Raw genomic sequence first — 22,581 nt, 5'->3', positions numbered from 1 at the left:
TACTTTCTTATTTGTTGTCAGGGAACTAGATTCTTAGAGAATGTAGGTGTTTTGTTTCAAGTCACTAAAGGAAGTAATAACTAAAGAAGGAATTGATTGAGATGAGAAAAGTTTAATATATGCGTTCCATCATATTAATCCCCAAATTCATACATGTCTCTACCATTTGACTTAAATGAGGGTTTGGATATCTGTAAGTTAGCAATAGGGTTGGAGTTAGAAAAAGGTGACTATTTTTTCAGTAGTCATTTTGCCATTTTCTTTTCCAAAGGAAAACAGAAAGTCAATTATTCTTATTTTTTAGTATAAAATTTTTATATGTAGAATTAGCCAGGTGGACTCAGTTTAGATGATTCCAATTTTGTTGGCAGCATCCAAAGCATCATAGCCTGGAGCCAGTTGAAGATATGCCTTCTCTCCTTCAGTCCTGATCAGGATATTGACCTTGGCTACATCTGTGTCATAGAGCTTCTTCTCAGCCAATTCGATTTGGTGCTTGTTGGCCCTGACATCCACAATGAACATAGGTATATTGCTGTCTTCTAGCTTCTTCATGGCGGACACAGTCAAGGGGAACTTGATGATGACATAGTGATCAGGCTTGTGTTTCCAGGGGGCGCTCTTCTGACGATATTTAGGCTGCCTTAGGAGCACCAGTGTGTTAGGCCTCCAGAAGGTGGATGACATGGGGGTGGGGGTCGGGGGTGGGGGGGGAATGGGTGTGTGTGTGCGTGTGTGTGCGTGTGCGCGCGCATGTGGCTACAGGCACCTTCCCGCACTGCTTCCTTTGCCTTCAAAGCTGTTGCTTTGGTTTTGGCTTTGGGAGGAGCTGGAGCTGCCTTTCCGCTTTGGGCACCATCTTTGTGAAAAGGGTCAAATATTCTTTTCCAATTTATCTCAAGTCACATTTAAAAAATATCTGTTAGAGAAGCATAATGGGAAATATATGAACATAATGGGGAAAGAGGTCAGCATAGCAAAGAGATAAGTAACAAAGAGTCAATACCTTCTTAATTCAATCTCAATTATTTTGGCATTTAGGGAGATAGGGGTAGGATTTGGCTTAAAAATAAAAAGCATGATTTTAAAAATTTCTATGAGTTAGTAGCCACTGTGAATATGTTACCTTATTCACACAACAGTCTTTCAAGGGACGTATTTTGTCACGTTTTTACAGAAGAATGTGAAGTTTTAGAAAGGTTAAGAAATATCCCCAAGTCCATACAACCAGCAAGTTGCAAAGTTGGAATTGGAACCAGGTGTGATTCCAAAGTGGGTATTATTCCCAGGACACAATTTGCTTCTTTTGGTGCTGTTTTCTTAGAAACAAATATGCAATTAAAAGTGTAAATAAGTTTACAAAAGAAATATTTTAAATGATAGTGAAAAAAAAAGAGTGAGTCAAATTTTAAAGTGCCCTCAAGAAAATTTGTTCAATATTACCATGAAGTTAATCTAATTTTAACAATTCTTTTGTACTTGGGAAAGCACATTCCCTTAAGACTTTCATTAGGCATAATTTTCTTAATCTGAATTAATTTTGTGCTGGAAAGTAACAAAAAAGCATTTCTTTGGTGCTGAATATTCCCCAAATCAAGCTTTTCTGGAGTATGTAGGTAGTCTATTCAAATGTATACAAATTTATGACTTCTCCCTGAAATATTGAAGTGATGATAACACCACTATATATCTATATGTTTCTAAATTTCCTGAAGCATCTTCAGCTCACTCACAAAAACAAGTAAATGTGATCCATTTTTTTATAGACAAGAATACATTTTTTTTCCCTCCAGTACTGCTGAAAAATCTTTTCTTTGGAACTCCTTTAACTGAGGGCTAAATCTCTCCAGACATACTGAGAAGGATTGGGGTATATTCCTTTGGGTAGCAGTCTAGCAGGGTAAAAGGGAGATAAAGGGATTTTCAAACATGGTCCTGATGAAGAAGGCAGGCAGAAAGAATGGTGGAGGGACACGAAACACCCAGCTTAGGACCCCTGCGATGCCCGACTGCCCCAGAGAGGCTGCTCTGCAGAGGGCGCCTCCTTTTTCAGATCTGGCTGACATAAATCCTGTGCCCCTTTCAGCAGAGATTTGAATGGTGAATTATGCTGCTTGAGGATGGAAAAAGAGTAGGGAAACTTTTCTTTTCCCATGAGGCAGCATCCCTATTGATAAACGGAAATGCAATTGACACAGGTAAACTGATTATGCTAAGTACCCTGGGCACACGCAACCCCTTAATGCTGTTTCCTTTGCCTACTCTTTTGGGTTTATACAGAAAGTTGTGATTCTGGGGCTCAGAAGCTCAAGTCCCAATCAGTGAATAATTTATTAACCTTTAATAAGTTCCTGATCTCTTTGTCCCTCCATCTGAATTATGCAGTAATAGCTTTCTTAGTAAATTGTTCTGAGATTTCTTGTTGAAAGGATAAATATGTAGTAATTATGAAGCCCTTCAACAACATTCTGACAAGGGATTCCAACCTAAATCCCAACTGCTAGGAACCATTTATTTTTATTAAGCTGAAAATGAACTACTTTGAAATAGTGAGGAAAGAAGTGTGTTTGGAGTGATACTTTCCAATAAAAATGATATAGAATCATTTAAAAGAGTGTTGTGCAAGAAAGGCAATATTTAGCTATTGAGCATCAACTATGGGCTAGATGCTGGGGCTAAAGGCGGAGGAGACCTCATCCCTGACCTCAAGGAGCGCACAGTCCAGAGGGGCTACTGGGCACATAAGCAAGTATGTACAACAGCAGGGGCATGTACACATTCAGCGCCAACATGGGGGACACTTTGCCAACTGGTAGAGCATTTGGCTGTGTTTTCACATCCAAATCAAAGACTTTTAGAGCTGATAAGGATACTCAAAATATTTAGTCCGACCCTTTCATTGTCTGAGTTGGATTATGAGACCTTGAGGAATGAAGGGACTTGACAAAAATATGGAAACTTACATCTCCAGACTTCCAGGCTGGGTCTTCCTTTGTTATACAAATTGAAACTAAGTCTGTGGAAGAAATATATGTATAACATTATATGTATAGTATACATATTGAAATATAATAATATCTATATATTACAAATACATAAATACATGTTATGAATAGAATATTATAGAAGTATATGTAAAGTTTTTTGTATATTTAGATCAAATTATATATAGCATATACTAAAATTACATAGTACGCTGTGCCTTATATATTATGATACATGATGTATATTAGTTTTATTTGTAATATTTGCATCATATTATATATTATATATAAATATTATCAATAAGATGAATAAATATGCAAAAAAGTTGCCTTGCAGCCCAGAGAAAACTCATTAGATGATAGCCTGGACTCCTCACTTATTTTCATCCTTTTGCCCTGAGAACACTTGCCCTCTTCCTGTTTAAGTCATCCTTCCTTCCAATCCCAGGGCAAAGGACAGCTCTTCCATGTAACCTCTCTCAGTGACCCTAAATCGCTTCTGGCTGTTAACAGCCTTTCTTCACCCCACACCACTAGGTAGTGAATGCCTAACAAGCCCTTTAATTGTGAAGCCGTCCACATGACCGTTGAGAACATGACCTCAAGAATCAGGCAGTGCACGAGGGGCTCACTCTGCCATTTTCTAGATATGGGAGTAAGAACAATCCCCTCAGCTCTCCAACCCTGTTCATTTCCTCATCCATGAAATCATGAAAAGAATTGTACCTATTGCATTGTGTCTTTTTCAGATCCAAGCGTACATAGCAGATAGCATTCAAGAAATACAGGCTTTTAGTCCTCTTTTGTTTCCTTGCACACTGTGACGGTTCAATAAATATTTGTTAAGGCAAATGACATTTTATGTTTTCCTTCAACTTTTAAAAATATTTCTCCCTCTTCAATCTTAGCTTTATTCATTGACTTGTGTCACCCAGGAACAGACAGATCATAAAAGCCATTCTGAATTATTTATATTCACCTTTGGGTCCTCCAGGAAAACAAACAGCCAGCTGCTCAAATATTGCCAGCAGCATTCTCTTTCTTGTCAAACACAAATGCAGCTCCGGAAGTTTGTGAAAGCAGGTTTGTTTTTTCTGGTGACTCATCAGCAGTGATAAGAGAGAAGCAAACATCAAATGGTAACATAAACAGTCTGAGTAAGTAAGGAACAAACTGTGGTGTTGCTGAGTCTTTCTTCGTGTAGGGATGAGGAGAGTGAGCCGAAAAGAAAGCATCCCTTGGAAATGTTCAGGTAGCAATGAAAGAAAGATGGCTGTGGCCCCGAATTATGTATCTCATGGCCTCAATTCCTCTCATGATTTCCCAATAGAGTCTGACTTCCCTGTGCACCCACATTTTCGCTGCTCTGGATTACTATAAGTCTAACTCCTATTACCTCCACCCCCAAATATATCATAGTTCTGCCTACCCATTTTTTGTTTCTTCATCTCAGGATAATAGTGTGGTCCAATGAGCATTTCCTACTAGCTATGCCTTCAACTCTGCCCCAGTTCCCCTCACTAACTCCACGTGACTCCACTGTCATCCCTGACCTGAACGTCTGTGACAACCTCCTGTCTCTCTTTCTCCTTTTGCCTACCAGGAGCTAATATAATGCTGTTTAAAATATACAGATAGGCTCCTCCATTATCTTTAGAATAAAATGGAAACTCATAACCATGTTTTCCAAGGCCTAGCTAGCATGGTCAGATTCTGACTTTCTGCTTGACCTCATCTCCTATCATTTTTGCTCTCACTTATTTCCAGCCCTTGCTCAAATACAGGGAAGCTAAGTTGCTATTGGACCCCTTAGCCTCTCTGTCCAGAAGATTCTCTCCCTGGATTTTTTCGTGACTCACAGCTTTAATAATTCAGATGGCTATCCAAAGAGGTTTCCCTGAACATGCTAACTGAACGCCTCTCCTTTTACCTTCTATATGCTTTATACACTTTCCTCCCTTACATAAGTCTATTTCCTCTTTACCACTTCTATTCTTGGACTAATTAATAAGTTATACATAGATGTCATCTGTAACTCTGCACCAGTACCTAAGCTCTGTGAAGCATTAACAACCAAACCTAGAACCGTGCCTGGCACATAGCAGGTGCTCAAGAAATACTTTTGGAATGAGTCAAGAACATGAAGGATTTTTAACCTTTGTGAAGTCTTGGCAAAGTTGTAATATTTGTAAAGTGACAAATACTGAAATATGTGTAAGGTGCTGAGCAGTGTGTCAGGAATATAATACAGACAGAGAAATAGTTATTTAAAAATTATGCAATTTGAAATGTAATATGATAACAGGGAAAATGTAGAATGAAATCCTACCCAGGGAGGATGACCTTGACTATCAGGCTAGGAAAAGTCCCCAGACGCCTCTAGATAGGAAAGAGGCTGCTGCTGATTTATCTGTGTATATTCATGTCGTGGAAACTGGACCCTGCGCAGGCTCTACTACATCCCACCAGACAACTGCCTTTGCATTCTTAGGCGTAGGCCATGGGTTAGACCTAGTCCCAGAGTCTGCCCACCTGCACCTGGGATGCCCCTGGAACACAGGCCCTGCACTAACACTGATCCTAGCTCTGGTGGGAGACCAGATGCTCAGATCGTGTTCGAGGCCAAAGAGAGCTTGATCTCGGCACTGCGAGCTTCTTGTTTTATGTTGACACCTCAGGGATTTAACATCGAAGGCCTTTGGGGACAATGCGAAAAGGCTCAGAAAATCAATTTCTGTCGCCCAAGATGAAAGAGCACATTTTTACCGATTGCAAGCCTGTGAACTCCTTCCCCTCTGTTGTCACTATGTTTTAAAGCTTGTTGGCCCTGACATGCAGGCAGAGGCTATTATATTAATTTGCATTTCTGGAAGACAGCCCTGACCCAGATCTCCATCTAGTGTAGAGCCTGTGTGAAGATGTGATGTTGGTGACCTCTCCCTTCAGCCCCTGTCTGTAATTAGCTATGTCTCAGCCCAAGACAGAGAACAGGTAGGGGGAAAAAATGAAACTTGGTCTTGCCTCATGCTAACTCTGGAAACAAAATATATTTGTTTCTTTGGAAGAAAATGCCTCCCAAGTCCTTGGCAGAGTGTTCAAAGTAGCCTTTATGTAAGAGCTGGAAGTTGTCTTTAGTCCAAGAACCAAGACCTGCATGCAGTTCGCCGTGTGCAGGATCTAACGTAGGGGCGGCCCAGATGCTGCGCAGTTCTGCGGGTCGCCTGCGGGGAGAGCCAGGTGGAAGATTGTGGGGAGGGGGAGGTTTTCATTTTTTAAAAGACATAAAAGTACCACTGTCTAGAGGTTTGAAGCATTTAAGGAACCTCAAGGAAAAATTCTTTTTCACCACACAGAGTGGTAGGGATAAGACTCAGAGTAAGAATCGTTTCTTCAGAGAAGTCCTGTTTTTTCTTGCACTCCAGCCCTTCAGAGAGCTGAAGTAAAAATAAACCAAGCTAAAATGTGAGATCCCACAGCTTTGTGAGGAGGACTGGAAGCTTCTCTCCAACAGCATAATTGCTTTGGTTTCATGTTCTTTAGTTCATTAAGTATTTATTCAGCGCCTGCTATGTGCGCCTCTGTAGAGGGAAATAAAAAAGTGGATTTTCTTTCATGGAGTTGGCAGTATAGTTTCAAAATGGCAAATGTGCCTTCGCCTTCTTGCCCCAGCTGTGGAGAATGACTTGACAGAGCATCACAGGATTACTCTCCTAGTCTGGTGGTGATCAGTAGAACCTAAAGGAATGGACTCTTATTTTTGTTTCTCCCTGCTTCTATTACTGATTCTCTGGAACAGTTTCTTCCCAGGCATTCAGATGCCAAATTCAGTGACCTCTTTCAGGAACCTTCCCTCCCAGCTCCAATACCCTCCCATAGCTGCTGGACACACCCCAACACCTGACAGAATATGGGCATTGGCATTAGATAGAGTCAGGTTCAAATCGTGGAAGGTCTTCAAAAGCTACCACTCACATGCTGTGTGACTTTGAATAACTTAGATTTGAATCAGTGCACCATTCTTCAAGTGTATAAATTCTGACTGCATCTGAATTGTGTTTTGAAGTATACTGAATTGTTTTTTAAAAACATTTATTGAGTATTTACTCTACGCAGGCACTGGAAATACAAAGCTGAGTAAGACCTCTCTGGCCTTAAGAGAGCCGGGTGCAGTTTAAATTGAGAAGTCATTAGTGTGCGGTGCAGTTGCTGGGATCAGACTGGCAGGAATTCACAAGCTACAGGCTGGCCGTGGAGGGGAGCATAACTAGCTGTACCTTCAGTGGGGGCAGTGGGAAGGGCTGGGGCTCTCAGAGATGAGGTCAGAATAGACTGTGTACAAGTCTATCTTATGGACAAAGTGGGGAAGGACGTTTAAGGCAGAATGGACATGGTAGATCAAGACATTGGGGGTTGACAATCTGACATATTTGGAAAGCGACAAATATTTGAGATTAGATTCAATGTTTACTTTCATTTCCTGTGTTTCTCAGAGTTTCACTCCGGCCATTAAATTTATAATCGTATACCTATGGTCTGTGGTTGTTCATTCATTTTTTTTTAATTCTACATATATTTTTGAGTTTCTATGTGGTAAGCAATGTAGCAGTTTGATCCTATTGGTATTTTCAAAGCTTATAAGTATAGTCATAATATCTAATTAAATAATAATGGTAAAAGTAGGGTTTCCAAGTTTTCCATACTATTTCTGCCTTGGTGATTCTACTCTAAAAGTCAAAACCATTCTATAGCACATTGAACAGATAATGAAGCAGCCCTGTGCCCATGTACACATTGATCAGAGTGAATTTAACAGGGCCCTTGTTCAGAAGGTTTCACAGAAGATGGACAAAATAATTATAAAATATTTTAATAAACAGTAGACTGCTCAGTAATACTAAAAATCTCATCCTCTTACAAGTAACAAGGCCCCTTTCAGAATGATTATTTCTAATCGGACTGGCATATTTTCAAACAAGACGCATCAAGACAATAAGCCAAATGCATCTGTTTTCCAGATTCCAATGTAGCACAGGCTCTGTGCAAACAAAGACCTCAGAAATTGTTCTTAGCTTTTTCTTAGCAGAAATAAATAGCGAAAGCATAAGCCTCTTCTGCCTGCAGTTTTTGAGACGTTAATAACTCCTCAGGTCGTGTCAGCCTGACATTGTGGAGACGGTGACTAATAAGTTATGTGCACCCTGGAAAGACAGGAGTGGCTTGTCACCATGGCAATGGTTATCACGATCTGACTTTGTTATTATGCTGAATGGTGAGTCTCCACCATCCCCTCTCCTTTCCTTACTACCTCTCCCAATTGCATATACAAGACATATGTCCAGTTCCTGCTATGAGCATCTCTGTACAACCAGATCATTTGCTGGATGTTTATGTCTCATGAGAACCTGCCTGGAAGGCTCCATTTGAGATGAATACTTCTTTTCAGTTTACCAGGAGTACAGAGTTAAAGATCCCTGCCTTCTGAACAAAAGAAGTGAATTGACATGAGTGGAAAATAGGAGGTAGCCGTGAGTCTCAGCTATGATCCAGTACCCAGCAGCCAGTTTTGTCTCTTTGGTTAAACAGCCTCTGCTCACCTGTCTTGTATCCAACTAATGATGTGCTTTGTTGTATAGAAGGAAGGCTCATGACCATCACCCGTGTTACCCCATAGTACTAGCCAATTCTCTACAGCAAAGGAAGTCTTGGTAGAGTCATCAAGGGTGCCCCATGTATGCCTATTTTTTCTTAATTTATTCATTCAGCTATTCATCCTCAACACATATTTATTTGTTATTTACTGTGTTTTAAGCACCTGCTAGTTTCTAAGGATGTAATGATGAACTCTTCACATTCAAGGAGATCAAACTTTAGTATGAAAGGAATTGATGTAAGTGTAGATCTGTAATATTGTACAGAGAGCATCGATGCTATAATTTGTTGCAGCAAATGTCAAATCGAACATCTACTATATGCCAAACAATATGTTAGACAGTGTGGATAAACTCAAACAGTTTAGTAGAAAATGTGTTAGGAAAGAAAGACGCATTATTATAATAGAATGTTATAAGAACACCGATAAAATTATACAAAGCATAAAGTAGCCTCAATGAGTAGTCAGTATCTTTATTTAGACATGACCAGACAAGACATGAAAAGAAGGAATGCTTCATTTTATTTTAAGAGATGCTTAGGGATTCACTCCTGGACTCTTGCAGGAGGGGTAGGTATTTCGGCAGTGAACGGCACAGAGGCAGAGAATGATTGTGTTTCACTCCAGCTGTGAAAGCAGTGGGAAGCACCAAAACTTTTTTGTGAAGGACAAAACATCTGGGTTTCTCTTTCTTCAGAAAGGGAAAGGGAAAGATGAGGAGGGACATAAGCATAACTAAATTTTAGAATAACTTTTCAAGTGGAAGGGCAAGAATATCCCTTCTCCCTGGCCACAGTAATTGGTCCAGGGGTCAAAAACAGGCACTGGATCTAATTGAGGACAAGAATCCTTTCCGGGGTGATTTTATTCTGAAGTTAAGGGAGACATCTTTTCTTTCCTCCTGTCTTGTTACTTTGGGTTGACAAAGCTGGGTTCTGCAATTCTTCTGCTATATCTGTCTGCAGTAAAAGGAAGTAAAATTGAGAGAATGATGGGGGGAGAGAAAAGGAAGGAAGGGAAAAGAGAGAGAGAGAGAGAGAGAGAGAGAGAGAGAGAGAGAATAATTCAACTACCTGAATCCTATTCTATTGAATCCTAAGCCAGCTGCACCTCTATCTCTAACTTCCTTTCTGTTTAAATGATTTGAGATGTGGAGATGTGTTGCTTGTAACTAAGGGTCCTGACTCACACAGAAAGGTTGGGCCCCACTGATAAGTAGAAATGTAGCAGCCAGCTGTGAGTACAAAATGCGTTCCAGGCAGAAAAGGACAGTGCATGTGATTTCACATGGCTAGACCACAGTACTGTAAAGGGAAGCGGGAGTGGCAGGTGACAAGCTGAAGAGCTGGACAGTGATCAGGACACAGAGGACCTTGTAGATCACACAGTGCAGGGACTTTATCCTGCTGATCAGCACTTCTCAAACTCTTTCCGTAAAAGATGCATTTTTCTTTTTTTAATTTTTATTCCATGACAGGGCAGTGCATTTGTAGAACACTTTAAAATGAATGATTAGAAACAGGAAATAAAGACATACAAAATCCTAGCCAAATTTTTAATTATAAGATTAAACTGGCATAAAATCACTCTTTCAAGTAACTGTAACGTTTAGTCTTAATTTCTGTACTTACCTTGTTGCAGACTAAAAATAAACAGTTTGCAGCCCAGCAATATTTTACAGACCACACTTTAAGTAACACGGCTGGAGATGGTGGAGAGCCATTGAAATGTTTTAGACAAAAGTGTTGCGATATAAGCTGAGCTCCTTAGAATGACTATACCCACAGCATATAGATCCACAAAGATGTCCTCGGTGATGTATTGCACACTCTGCCCTGAATCAGATCCTGTCCAAGACTTTTCTCAGGACCTTGGGTGAACACACAGAAGGCATCCTGATGAAAGACTGATGATACAAGCTGTCAGATGTCACTAATATTTTGAGTGACAGGATTAGGCTTTTATCTTTTTACAGTTGAAGTCACCCAAGAATGAAATGGGTTGACTTGTGAAATAGCCACTTTGCTCTTGATTCTGGAAGTCTGTGTGCATGTGTGTATACAGGCACCTGTTTGCTTGATGTAGACAGTGGAGCACCCACTGAGGACAAACTTGGTCTCTTCTCACTTCTGCTTTGATTAGGCTGACTGGTAAGCGATTTACTCAAATGAAAGGTGAGAAAGGAGGGCGTGCCATATGTCTTCCAGCCCTGATCTGAGTTTGCGTGAGTTTATTCTCTCATGGTGTGAGAACAGGAGCAGTGGGTTTGTGCCTCTAATACCTGGTTATTTGATATAGTGTCTTCCCTATGCCAGAGCTAATGCCTCTAAGTGGTCTCTTTTTAGTACATTTGTATAAAAATTGTGATTTATTCTATGGTAGATATTCTGAAGTTAAAGTGGTATTGCATACTTGAAAGTAGCTGCAAGTAGATCGTAAGTGCACTCACCACACAAAAAAGAGTTAACTGTGTGAGGCAATAGATGTGTTAATTATCTTGATCTTGAAAATTATTCCATGAAGTACATGTACATATTTAAAGTATACATGATAATTTGATATGCAATTATATTTTAAAATTATTCTTTAGTAAAGTTAAGGAAAAGAACAAAAAAAATATTCTGCATTCTGAAGGGCAAACAAATACCCCCAAGCTTCAGAGTTTGAAACCAAAATCACCTTAGAGTGAATTTTGAAGAGATGTTTTTTAAAACTCTGTAACAGGAAAGATTCTCTGCGTGGGGTTATCACACAATATCCCTCTTGTGCAGAACTAATAATTCAGACAAAATGATCCCTCTACCTATTCCTCTTACTCCCGAATGCTGACTGACTTCCTGAGCCACAATTTGTCACATGTATTTTTGGAGTCATCGTTGAGGATGATCTTGATTGAGTTAATCAATCAACTTCTCACTAAAGGCTTTAACAGGAAGGCACATAATTAAACACCCCACACGGCAGTTAAAGTACATTATTGCACTGGAATACACAATCTACTTTTCAAATTTTTTCAGTCAGTGGAGTGTCTAGAAAGTTTTTCAGATCATTTGTAGCAAATACTCAAAATATTAATAATAATAATCACAATCTACTTTTTATTGGGTGTTTGCTATGAGCTATACAATATGCTAAATATATGAGTGTGTTAGATATATTTTCTGATAAAATTCTAACAGTAACTCTGTTAGGAATATTTTGCTGTCAACTTTTATCTACAAGTAGAGAAACTCATACACACAGAAAAATTAGGTAACTTGCCCAAGATGAGAACTCTAAAATCTAAATAGAAATGCATTATGAATTATAAAACTTCCAAACCATTAGAGGAAGGAAATAAGTAAATTAATAAAATTAAGATTTATCTAGAAATTATAGGAAATTTTCATAAATAGTATTTGGCATGAAAAGGAGAACAACTGGGCATGCAGGAGCAATGGAAAAATCTGTAACTGAATATCCTAAATGCCAGTATGCCAATACATTTCAAAACTTAGAGAAAGTGAATCATTTCCTAGGAAAACAAAATCAGATAAAATTGATAAAAGAAGGGAAAGAACCCTTGATTAGATTTTTAAACACTAAAGAAATTTAATAACTGGTTAAAATGATGTCATGATTAGTTATATAAATGGTTCAAAATATGTGGGAGATTTCATAGGAATTTTCATGGAATAATTAATCTCTATTTTACAATAATTTTTCAGGATATAAAATAAGAAGTAAACTTCCTAAAGGGTTGAATAGCACCGCTCCCCCCAGAAAAGATATGTGCATGTCTTAATTCCTGGAAACTGTGAATGTTACCTGATACAGTGAAAGGGTGACTGTATTTTATGTGTATGGCAAAACACATGCTTAATTTGAGGATTCTGAGAGGAAGGGACTGTCCAGGATTATATGGATATACATTCTTATAAGAGAGAAGAAGGGGAGTTTTCAGACAAGATGGCAATGTGATCACAGACACAGAGATTGGGGTGATGTGACCACAAACCAAGGAAAGCTTGCAGCCCCCAGAAGCTGGAAAAGGCAAGAGGCAGCTTTTCCTCTAGAGCTTTTGAAGGGAGCAATGCCCAACTGACATCCTGAGTTCTTACTAATAATTGTAGGAATAAATTTCTGTGGTTTTAAGCCACTAAATTTATGGTAATTTGTCATGGCAGTCACAGCAATCTAATATACCCCCTATCCCATTTTAAAAGGATAGTAAAATTCAATTTCTATATGCAGGCAAAAATTCACTTATGAATAGAATTAAAAAACCCTAAGGAAAATGCTGTGCCATTGAATTCAATTAAACATGTATGTAGTATGTATATAGGTACATATATGTACTCTTTGTTGATTTTCATTCCTTTATTTTTTCTGATATATGCAATTGGGGATTGATACTTTGTAGTGTTTTCAATACACATATGTGTACATATATGTAAATATAACATATGGTGTATGAAAAATTTTGAGGTGCACAAAAAGAGAGCATTGAAACACGAAAGGGAGAGGATTATTAACATAATAGTGAAGAAAATTTCCACACCTGAAATATATCAGTTTTTACATAAAAGGGGTCATCAAGTGTCTGATGCAATGGTCAGAACAGACCCATGCCAAGGTATACTATAGAGAGATTCCAGATCACTGAGGATAAAGAGAATATCATGTAAATTTCCAGAGTAAAATAAAATGTTGCACTCAAAAGATTTTATCAAAAGTTGATAACTAAAAGACAATGTACACTAGATAAAATCTAAAGGGATGTTATTTTCAACTTAAAATCTGATATTGAGCTAAATTATCCATTAAACATTAGGATAGAATAAAAAACATTTTATGATGCCCAAGATGTCAATAGATTTATTTTCCATGCAAGGTTACCCTGAAAACTACTTGAGAATATACTTCATAAAAGCTATAGAGAGCATGTGGGAGAAAAGAACACCAGACACAGAAATCATACCAAGCGTGGGAAGAGTGATATGAAGCAGTTGCCCAGGATGGCAGACTAGGGAGAAGCCAGGGAGACAGCTGTACTCAGAAGGCAACTAAGTCCCGAAGGGAAGAGGCCAATAGACTCTTAGATAAACTTCTTCAGGAAAGTAAAATAACATCGTTCCTGATGCATATAAATATCTTAGGGTGAGACTTAAAAACCGAAGAGGTGTTTGGAGTTGAATTACAAGACATATATAAAAAAAATTAAGCAAACAAATTCAAGCTCATTATTAGCTGCAGGGAAAACAAAAAGTTGTTCAGGAGACAAAGTTATCATAAATGGATGAGCTGTGAATAGAATTTACATAGTCATAATATAGTATCGACACTGCATATTAACAGTAAGCAGAAGGGTGCGGTACAATGAGAGAATAGGAGGATGTGCAGGGCTCAGAAAGGTTAAAGCTCTAGAGAGAAGAAGGTCCTTGCTGTCTGTAGTGGTGCTTTAATGATAATGCCAAAACTAAAAACATAAGAATTAGTAATTCAAGTACATTATTTGAAATATGGTGATAAATAACAAAATCATCAGATAAGAGATTAAAATTTTGCTTCTGAGGAAGCCAAAGAAGTAGGAAAGAGGGCATCATTTTTTGGATTCTACAGGACCACGGAAGTTTTCAGCAGGGGTGTAAATGAATCAGTTTTGTGTTTTAAAGGAGATCATGGCCAGGATACAGCTGATATAGATGGTGTCTTGAATTAAAATAGCACAGTAGACAGAAATGGATGAAAGTGAAAGATGCTCAGAAATCAAGCTACAGCAGTGGTTCTCAGCGTGTGGTCTCTAAATGGTCAGCATCATCAAGAATTTGTTAGAAGTGCAAATTCTCAGGGCTTACCCCAGAAACTCTGAGGCTGGGCCCAGCAATCTGTGCCTTAACAAGCCCACCGGATTATTTTTGATCCATGCTAAGTTTGAGAGCCACCAAGCACTGGGAATCGGTGATTGATTGAAGATTCACGTTGAAGGAGAGGAAGGGAAATGAAGACAAAGTCCAGTTTCTGGCTTGAACAACAAGGCAATAAATTGGAAAATAAAGTTCAAGATAAACAGTATGCCAATACTTTTTAAGTGGAATTATGCCCACAGCCTACAGATAGTGGAGCAGGGACCAGGTTAGTCTTAAGCAGTCTCTGAACAACAGTCTTGTTTCAAAGCCCATGGAAAAGTTGGAGGCTTTACCCTGTTTTCCACACTTGACTTCCCCCATGGTAACTTCCATTGAAAGTCAATTTTTGTCTTATCAACAAATAGCTATGAAGCCAGAATCCTTTACAATTCCTATTCAGATGAGGGTTCTGACATGCTACTGAGATGCCACACAGGGAGGAGTTTAAAGAGGCGGGAGACTGTTAGTGACAAAAGGAAGCAATCTCTGTGAAATTGATCTTCTTTCAACAGTTTGTCATGGACCTTTAAGTATGTCACATAAATCTTTCCTGGCACAGTAATTTTAGCACCAAAGAATGAGAATGAGTGTGAATAAGTAATTTATTTGTTCTAGTGACTAGCCCAAGTTTTACATAACAAATCAGTAAAATAATAATTATTTTTAAAGCCTTTTGCAATAAGGCGCCTCGGAACAGACCACCTCATTCAGGGATTACTGCAAAACCTTCCAAAACCTGGCTTCTCGCCACTTGATCCATCTTGCACACCAACGCCAGGTTAATTCCTTGGAAGCGCCTCAAAGACAACTGACTGAATAGCTCAGTTATTGAGTCTCTTCCCATTCTCTGAACACAATGTTAAAATGGGGAATCAATGTCATATGTCTCAATAGCTGGGGAGTATCCCTTTGTGCAAAATCAGTGGGGAAAATAAGAGAATTTAATTCTTAGCACTTTTCTCTCTTGAAAAAATCTGATGGAACAATGTACAGACTGGATAGCAAAATGCTTTGGGCTTTGTAAATTCATATGCAAGTGTAAGGTGGGAAATGTGTGTCTGAAGGACATGTCTGCCTTCTGTGAACTAGTCAAGCATTTTGCCAGTGTTGAGCAGACAATGCTCGGGCCTGGAGTTCTGGATGCAAAGGGGAGGAGCTGTCTACAGGGAGGACAGTAGATAGAGGTCATGCAGAGTCTCACGGTGCAGAGTGGAGTCATTCCCTTTGGGGTGATCAAGGAGCAGCATGCTAGTGGCTCTCAGGGGACAGTCCATGTAGCTCTGAGGCAGACATGTTTAGGTGGCCACCATCTGGTGCTGTGTCAACTGCCCAGTGGCTCTGTCCGCTGATGAGGGGCAGCGCTCTCTTGAGAGGGGCCTGGCGACCCATCTGTACACCTAGCTCTTCTCACAGCCGGGGTCCCTTTCCAGTCCAGCTCTCTCATCTCAGGCCTGCTAAGCACAGACACATGGAGTTTGCTCCCATCCCTTCAGCTCCGTTCCGCCCCCCACCTCCTCCTTAGTCTGATAAATCTTTTCTTTTTCCTCCTAGTCAAAGGGGTGGAAAGTTCTTGCTCTTATCCCAGATATTTTTGCAACAATTTTATCTATCTTTAAAATTCATTCTCTTTCCTTAAAAGCCCAGGTTTTTGAGACCTAATAGACAGCACATATTCTTTTTCTTCTGCTTCTTGTTAATGATCTTTTTTATTTAGGGGTTGGGAGAAAATAATCTCCACAAAATGATGCTTAAGATTGAGCTGACCCAAGCAATTGGCCCAGACAAATATAGTTTCTTAAATGAGAGGAAAGAAAAACTAGGAGAAAATAATCTCCACAATATGAAGCTTAGGATGGAGCTGACCCATAGGGAATTGTCAATATTCAACCATTTTTACTTATAACATAGCAATTTTATATTGTTTAACATTTTAAAACCTTTTCCTGCTACCACAAAGGTGTATGGAGCAGTATTTACTAAAGCTAAATTCACTGTTTAAAAAGAAAAACAAACACAATGCATCCTGGTGCAAACTAAGACTTTAAAAATTCTTAGTCTAAAAGTGGAGTTCATTAAGGTGGAATTAATTGAAGAACTGTCTAGAAGAAGCGAGCGTTCCTGGTCTCAAAGTTGGGATATGAGCTAATGGGGAAACGGAGGTAGGGCACAGTGGGGACGGGAATGGCTTCAGAGGGGGTGAGTTGTTTAAAAGGTAAATTGATTGAGTAAGAAACAATTTTGTATTAATTGTTATCAAAAGGCGTGTTTAGGCCACCGACAAGGGGATTCTCACCGTCACATTGGGTTCCTGATTCTATTTAAACCTGGCTCCCTTTAGCAAGCACCAGGCTGCAAAGAGAGGGCACTAGACAGAAAGCCAATCCCAGCTCTCACACAACTAGCTGAGAAAGACTGGAAGCCTCTTCAGGCTTTGTAAGTCTGTATTGCCACATCGATTCGGGGGTGGGGAAGCGAAAATAATAACTCCCGCTCTGCCTTTCTTTCTCACAGAGTTATCAGGATTAAATAAAATCGTGTAAAGAGCTATAAAAGATGCAAGTAATTTCTTTAATTATAGCAACTGCTTTGGAAGCCTCATTTAGGCACTGAGTGGCAACATGCGTATCATTTGCTATCACATGCAGAAAACATGAAAATAAAACTCATCTTCAGATGCCCAAGAAATGTCAATAATATTTCAATTATGAGTGATAAAAGAAAGATATCAGCAAAACCTCAAATGATTATCCCAGGCTCTGTCTTGATAAAATTCTTTCTGTTAAAAAATTTATGATGATTTTTGTTTAAAAATTATTTCTCCTTGTCCTCCTCTTCATTTTTCTTTTTCTACTTCCTCCTCCTCCTCTCCTTTCTTCTCCTCCATCTCAATTTGTTGAGCATTAAGTGAAGCCAGAGTCTAGCTTAAATATCTTACATAATTCTTCACATTTACTTATACATTATTCTCTTTTCTGGACTCTTCCCATTCTGTGAGCCAGCCTATTGTGCTGACTATTTACTTCAAGCATAATTTTGTGTAATAAAAGCTTGTGGAAATAATATATTTACTGGGAAGAAAACAGTGTGTTTTAGGCAGTCCATCCATCTTTTTCCCCCTCTCAACTCTCACGTACGCCCTGTGGGTTTCTCTAGTCAATGAGGTTTTCAGGACCCACAACGGCCTCAGTCCAGTTCTGTAAATCTGACTTCCACGCACTTGGGGGAGGCAGGCTTGAGCGCCCAGGCACCGGCCTGGCCACCTTGGTCTGGGTCCCGTCCCCCCCAGCTGTTCGATGGTCCCTCTGGGTGCTCCTGCTGCTGCGAGGTCATCTCTGAAAGCCCAGGACACAACGCTCCCCATGTGCTTTCTCTCACCACCTTACTTAACCTTTCATATTGTGACAGTAACGGTCTCTAGGATGTTGAAGACCCATCTGTGAGGGGCTAATTGATTTCCCTCCATCACTCCATATTTATTTCCTTTTTCCTCGCCTCCAGAAGCAAGCTCTGAACCAAAGGCCAGGGGCAGCAGCTCATGCTGGCAAAATACTGCTTTTATTATTCCTTCCCTGGCAACAACGATTTATCCAGCTTGTCAAGTGATGGAGGACATCGTGACGACCATCTGTTTCCCTCTGTCTGAATCCTTTACTGTAGTTAGACTCCATTTTCAGGAGCACCTCGCTGATGTTGCCTGCATTTTTCTCCATTTGTGTGCTCTGGCTTTGGCAGGCTTTCTCCACTGGGGATGGCATTTTCACTTCCCACTTGTTCATTTGATTAGTGTCCTTCTCGTGCGATTAACTGTTTAGCTTCCAGCAAGCGGTCTCTTGGTTAGCTTTCCTTTAGTCCACAAAAGGACTCCTCGCATCGCGTCCATGCTGACAGCACCTTCCTTCAGAACCATGTTCTGCTGGTTTACACTGTCACCCACTGTCAGCTTCCTCCTATTTTCCTCCCCTGGTCTCAGTTTAGACTCTCATCTCTTCTTGCCCGGAGGACTGAAATGGCTGGTTCTCCTTGTAAACAAGCCTGACCCCCTGCAAACCACAGTTGCCAAGAGACTTTCCTAAAACCCAAGGCTGTGTTCGTGGCACTGCTCTGCTTAAGTCGCACAGGAATTTTCCCACTGGCTCCCACGAAGCCCATCCGCTTTGGTCCTATCTTTTGAAATGCATCCTGTTTTTCTTTCTAGCAGCATATTGCGTATGTCCTTCTATTTTTTTTTTCTCTTCACTCAAAGGCCCTGGCAGTTGTTCCAAATTGGTAGGGGAAGGACATCTGGCAGTATCTGGAGACATCCGCGGTTGTCACAACTGGGGGAAGTACGTGTGCTACTGGCATCTCCTGGGTAGAGGCTGAGGTGCTGATAAACATCCTGCAATGCCCAGGACAGCTGCACATGGCAAAGCATTATCCAGCCAAAATGTCAACAGTGCTCAGCCTGAGAAACCCTGTTCTAGCCAGACCAACTGTTGGAGTTGTCTGAATGCACTGTGTCCTCTTGTGCCTCCAGATCTTCGCCCAATGACCTTTTCTCTCCAGTGCATCCCTCCTCCCACCATTTGTCTGCTCATGTCCAATCATCTTCCAAGGCTCAGCTTCAGCACCCCCTTATTTTGGCTTCCTGACCATTCACAATTCCTGGTCCCCCTCTTCTGAACTTTTAGTCATCCAAAATTTCAAGCAATATGTATTTATAGAGAAAAATACCAGGACCGTGTTAGGCCCTAGAATTAAAATAGCTAGCAAAATCAGCATGATTTGCTACACTTGTAAAGTCAACAACATGGTGAAGGAGAGCACAAGTCATCAAATAAGCACACAGGTAGGTGGGCTGGCCAGCACGGTGTGTGCACGTGCTCCTCCTGTCAGGGGACTCTTGGCCTTTGTATTATTCTTGACCTTTGCTTTGTTCAGGGGTCTTCCCTAGGCATGGTGTTACGGAAGTTGTTTTTGATCATGAGTTCTCTCTTCTTAAAAACCTCTCTTGAACACATAACCAGAATCCCAATTCTTGAGCATTGTGTCCCAAACCATTTCCAATGGACCTTCCCATTTCCGTCACCGTTTCCACCCTCTGCACCCACGAGCCTGTCTATGGCCACAGCTACGTGGTTTTGCATACTTTCCTCACCCCTTGCCCTTTTAAGTTTTCCTTCTTACATCAAGACCCAGCTCATGTGTCGCTTCCTCTTCACCAGGTTCTTAAAACACAGAGTTAATACCTCTGTTTATGGTCCCTCTTAGCCCATGGTACTGATTTGTATCTCATCACTCAGTGAAGAAAAGTGGTGAAAGGCTTAGTTTCGGGAGGCTGACAGATCTGAATTTACTTAATCTTTCTAAGCCTTAATTTGTTCATCAGGATAATAAATAAAAGAGTAATATCTACTGCATAAGTTTCTGAAAATATTAAAAAACAATAATCCATATAAAGTACCCAGCATAGTATTAAGGATTCAATAAATGTTAACGGTTAGTACCGTTTCACACCATATTGTAGAGTCCATAGTTGATTCTGTAGGTCTCTTCTGGACCAACTTCTTTCTCCCTGAGAACAGCAATGGTATTTTGTTCCTCATTGTAGCCAAATAACTAGAAAAGCCTGCACAGTAGAAGATTGTTGCATGTTTGAGTCAAGGATGGGTACCAAACTGCAGTGGTGTCTCCTATAGCAATTTAATACCTGGCGTTAACTGAGCACTTACTAGGCACAACAGCAGGAGTAGACACTTTCACAGATTGCCCTGTTTAATCCTCACCATCGCCCTGTGATATTGGTACTGTTGTTATTAGTTCCCATTTTTCAGAGAACAGGGGACAGAGAGAGATAAGGAACCTGCACGAGGTTTCAGAATTAGCACATGGTGGAACAAATTTAAATGCAGGGAGTTTAAATCATTAGATCTTTACTAAAAAGAAATTAGATAAGTCAATGTTTATTTCAAGGCTCCATTGATGATACAGTAGAGTGAATGCAAAGGAGCTTTTTGTCTGGATGCAGATGCTGTAAGAATACCCACTTATTTTCCAGAGACACCAAAATTACCTCAGGCTCCCTGAAACCACTCCCAGTAAGAATCAGCAGGGCACTGTTTAGTGGGCCTGGGCAGAGTAGGGAGGGGAGCGCAAGGGAGGTATTTATCTTCCAACCCAAACGACACACTTTCAAACAAGGCAACTCGTTTGCCTTCTCACTGTCCAAGATCTTACATAATAATCAATGTGGGAAATACATAAATGCATGCAGAAGAGAGTTAGGAAGATGAGTGCATCGCATCAGGAAGATTGAGAGAAAAAGAGCTTATTCACAAACGAATGAACAATCACGTTGGCGGAGTCCCTAAGGAGGGAGTGGAGATGGGGAAGAGAGGTGTTAATTAGTGGATGAAAGAAGCAGCTTCCACGGCATTTCAGTCACAGGTCGGGTTTTTGGTTTGTTTGGTTTTTTTTTAAACAGGAACCTGTAGAGCATAACTCAGCTGTAAAGAGGACACAGGGAGCTCTTAGGCTGGCTGGACTCCTAGGGCATCTATTTAAATTTTTAATTTCAGCCAAATGAGAATCATTCCTGCAGCAAAGTTAGGTGAGCTACTGAGTTTCACAATTTCCTCTCAAGAGAAAACTGTAATTAATCCTCTGAAAAGTCATCAGGACATAAAACTTGCAGTATGGGGAGCAAATGTTATTACAGCCTTGAACTTTTCCCAAGGATTAATAATTCCATCACTTCGTTTGAAGACACGGGGTTTGAAGTTCTGGGGTCCAGGCCGTGGACTTGAGTTGTAGGTGACACTGATATGACGTAGTCCTGCAGGCCAGCCTGGTGGCTGAATCCCCCAACTGAGGGAGAAAAGACAGGTCAGATTTATCCCCAAACCTATCTAAAAAGTGTAGAAGAGGGGAACCTCAGTGATATGCCTGCTTAACAGGCTGAAGCGTCCCATGACCCTGCTAACTGCCTTTGTTTTTCACTTTTCTGGTTGAGGAGAGTCAAAGTCATAGAGACCCGGAAAACCACATGCAGTGGAAATGATGAGCTCTCAGGAGGCAAGAGTAGAGACTGGCAGAGATGAAAGGGAACTGCATTTGTAAACCACGGGATTACGAATTTGAGAACAACAGTGCCCCAATGGCCTCAATTTAATTGATTTGTAGGGAATAAGGAATGTATTCAAGAGGAGACAAAAGGAAATCACTTGACCCACAAACACTCCAGGAGGAAAAATAAGTAAATTATTTATGGAAGCTATTTAGTTAAAAATACATCCTTTAAATATATTTTATTTTCCATCTACAGTGGGAAGGGATAGTCTCCCAAAGATAAATTGGGGCACTATTCACAGTAAGAGGGCAGCCTTGCTGGGCAGACAAAACAAGCAAATGTGCTTTGCAGAAATTACATATGTTGAACCATATGTATCATTCAATATACAGCATTTGACAAATGAGAAAGAGAAAATCTTACCTTGTATGTACACCATACCTTTAAATAATTAAAATGCAAACATAGCCTTAACATAGGAATTAACTGAACACAGTTTGGTAGTTGGAGTTCTATCACATATATAGAAATTTCTTAACTATTGTTGAAGATGAATGAATTTCTAAGAGATTGCTTCACAGTTTAAATGAACCATGAGTTCTTTATATAACCATATATATTACATATTATTTATTACATATTTAAATTTTACTTTCAAATCACAGTAAGCATATATTATGCATGCAATATATGTAGCATATTTTATATGTAATCATATAATACACCCATAGTATATGATCATATGTAATTCTATAGATTATATCTCATATAATTATATAGCTTTATATGCATTATATAGAATATACATTACATAACATTATACTAGCAAAGCATCAACAATAGAGATTTCTGGTTAACAGAATTCTCTGGTTGACAGGATTTGGGGTAAGAGAGGTTATATTTTTATCACTGGCCAATGAAAGATACGACGGAGAGGTAATTCTTGAATGACCAGAGAGACTGGGAAGGTAAGTTTTGCTCCTTCTTTCTTGATCCCAGTTACACGTGAGA

The 22,581-nt window shown here is 39.9% G+C and overlaps 1 protein-coding gene across 1 annotated transcript; it reads right to left on the bottom strand.

The window, feature by feature from the left end:
• Positions 1-345: 345 nt before the first annotated feature.
• LOC129084431 (60S ribosomal protein L23a-like) lies at positions 346-17,852 on the bottom strand. Its single transcript, XM_054590682.1, has 3 exons — positions 17,740-17,852; positions 736-846; positions 346-685 (listed from the first exon to the last, which is right to left on the bottom strand). Exons 1-3 carry the CDS (start codon positions 17,850-17,852, stop codon positions 346-348), a joined length of 564 nt encoding a protein of 187 aa, XP_054446657.1.
• Positions 17,853-22,581: the final 4,729 nt, after the last annotated feature.

Source organism: Pteronotus mesoamericanus, unplaced genomic scaffold (genome assembly GCF_021234165.1).
Source record: "Pteronotus mesoamericanus isolate MK-2021 breed Mesoamerican mustached bat unplaced genomic scaffold, CSHL_Meso_final scaffold_174, whole genome shotgun sequence".
Lineage (NCBI taxonomy): Eukaryota > Metazoa > Chordata > Mammalia > Chiroptera > Mormoopidae > Pteronotus > Pteronotus mesoamericanus.
The sequence above is the reverse complement of the archived record's forward strand: the minus strand, read 5'-3'. Positions and strand labels throughout refer to the sequence as shown.

Excerpts from the sequence above, each read along its gene's own strand:
- LOC129084431 (XM_054590682.1), bottom strand. The coding sequence starts at position 17,852 with ATGACCTCGCAGCAGCAGGAGCACCCAGAGGGACCATCGAACAGCTGG. Across the intron at positions 847-17,739 it reads CTCAAGCCTGCCTCCCCCAA|CGGAAAGGCAGCTCCAGCTC; the intron begins GTGCGTGGAAGT and ends TGGTGCCCAAAG. Across the intron at positions 686-735 it reads ATGCGCGCGCACACGCACAC|GTCATCCACCTTCTGGAGGC; the intron begins ACACGCACACAC and ends CCCCACCCCCAT.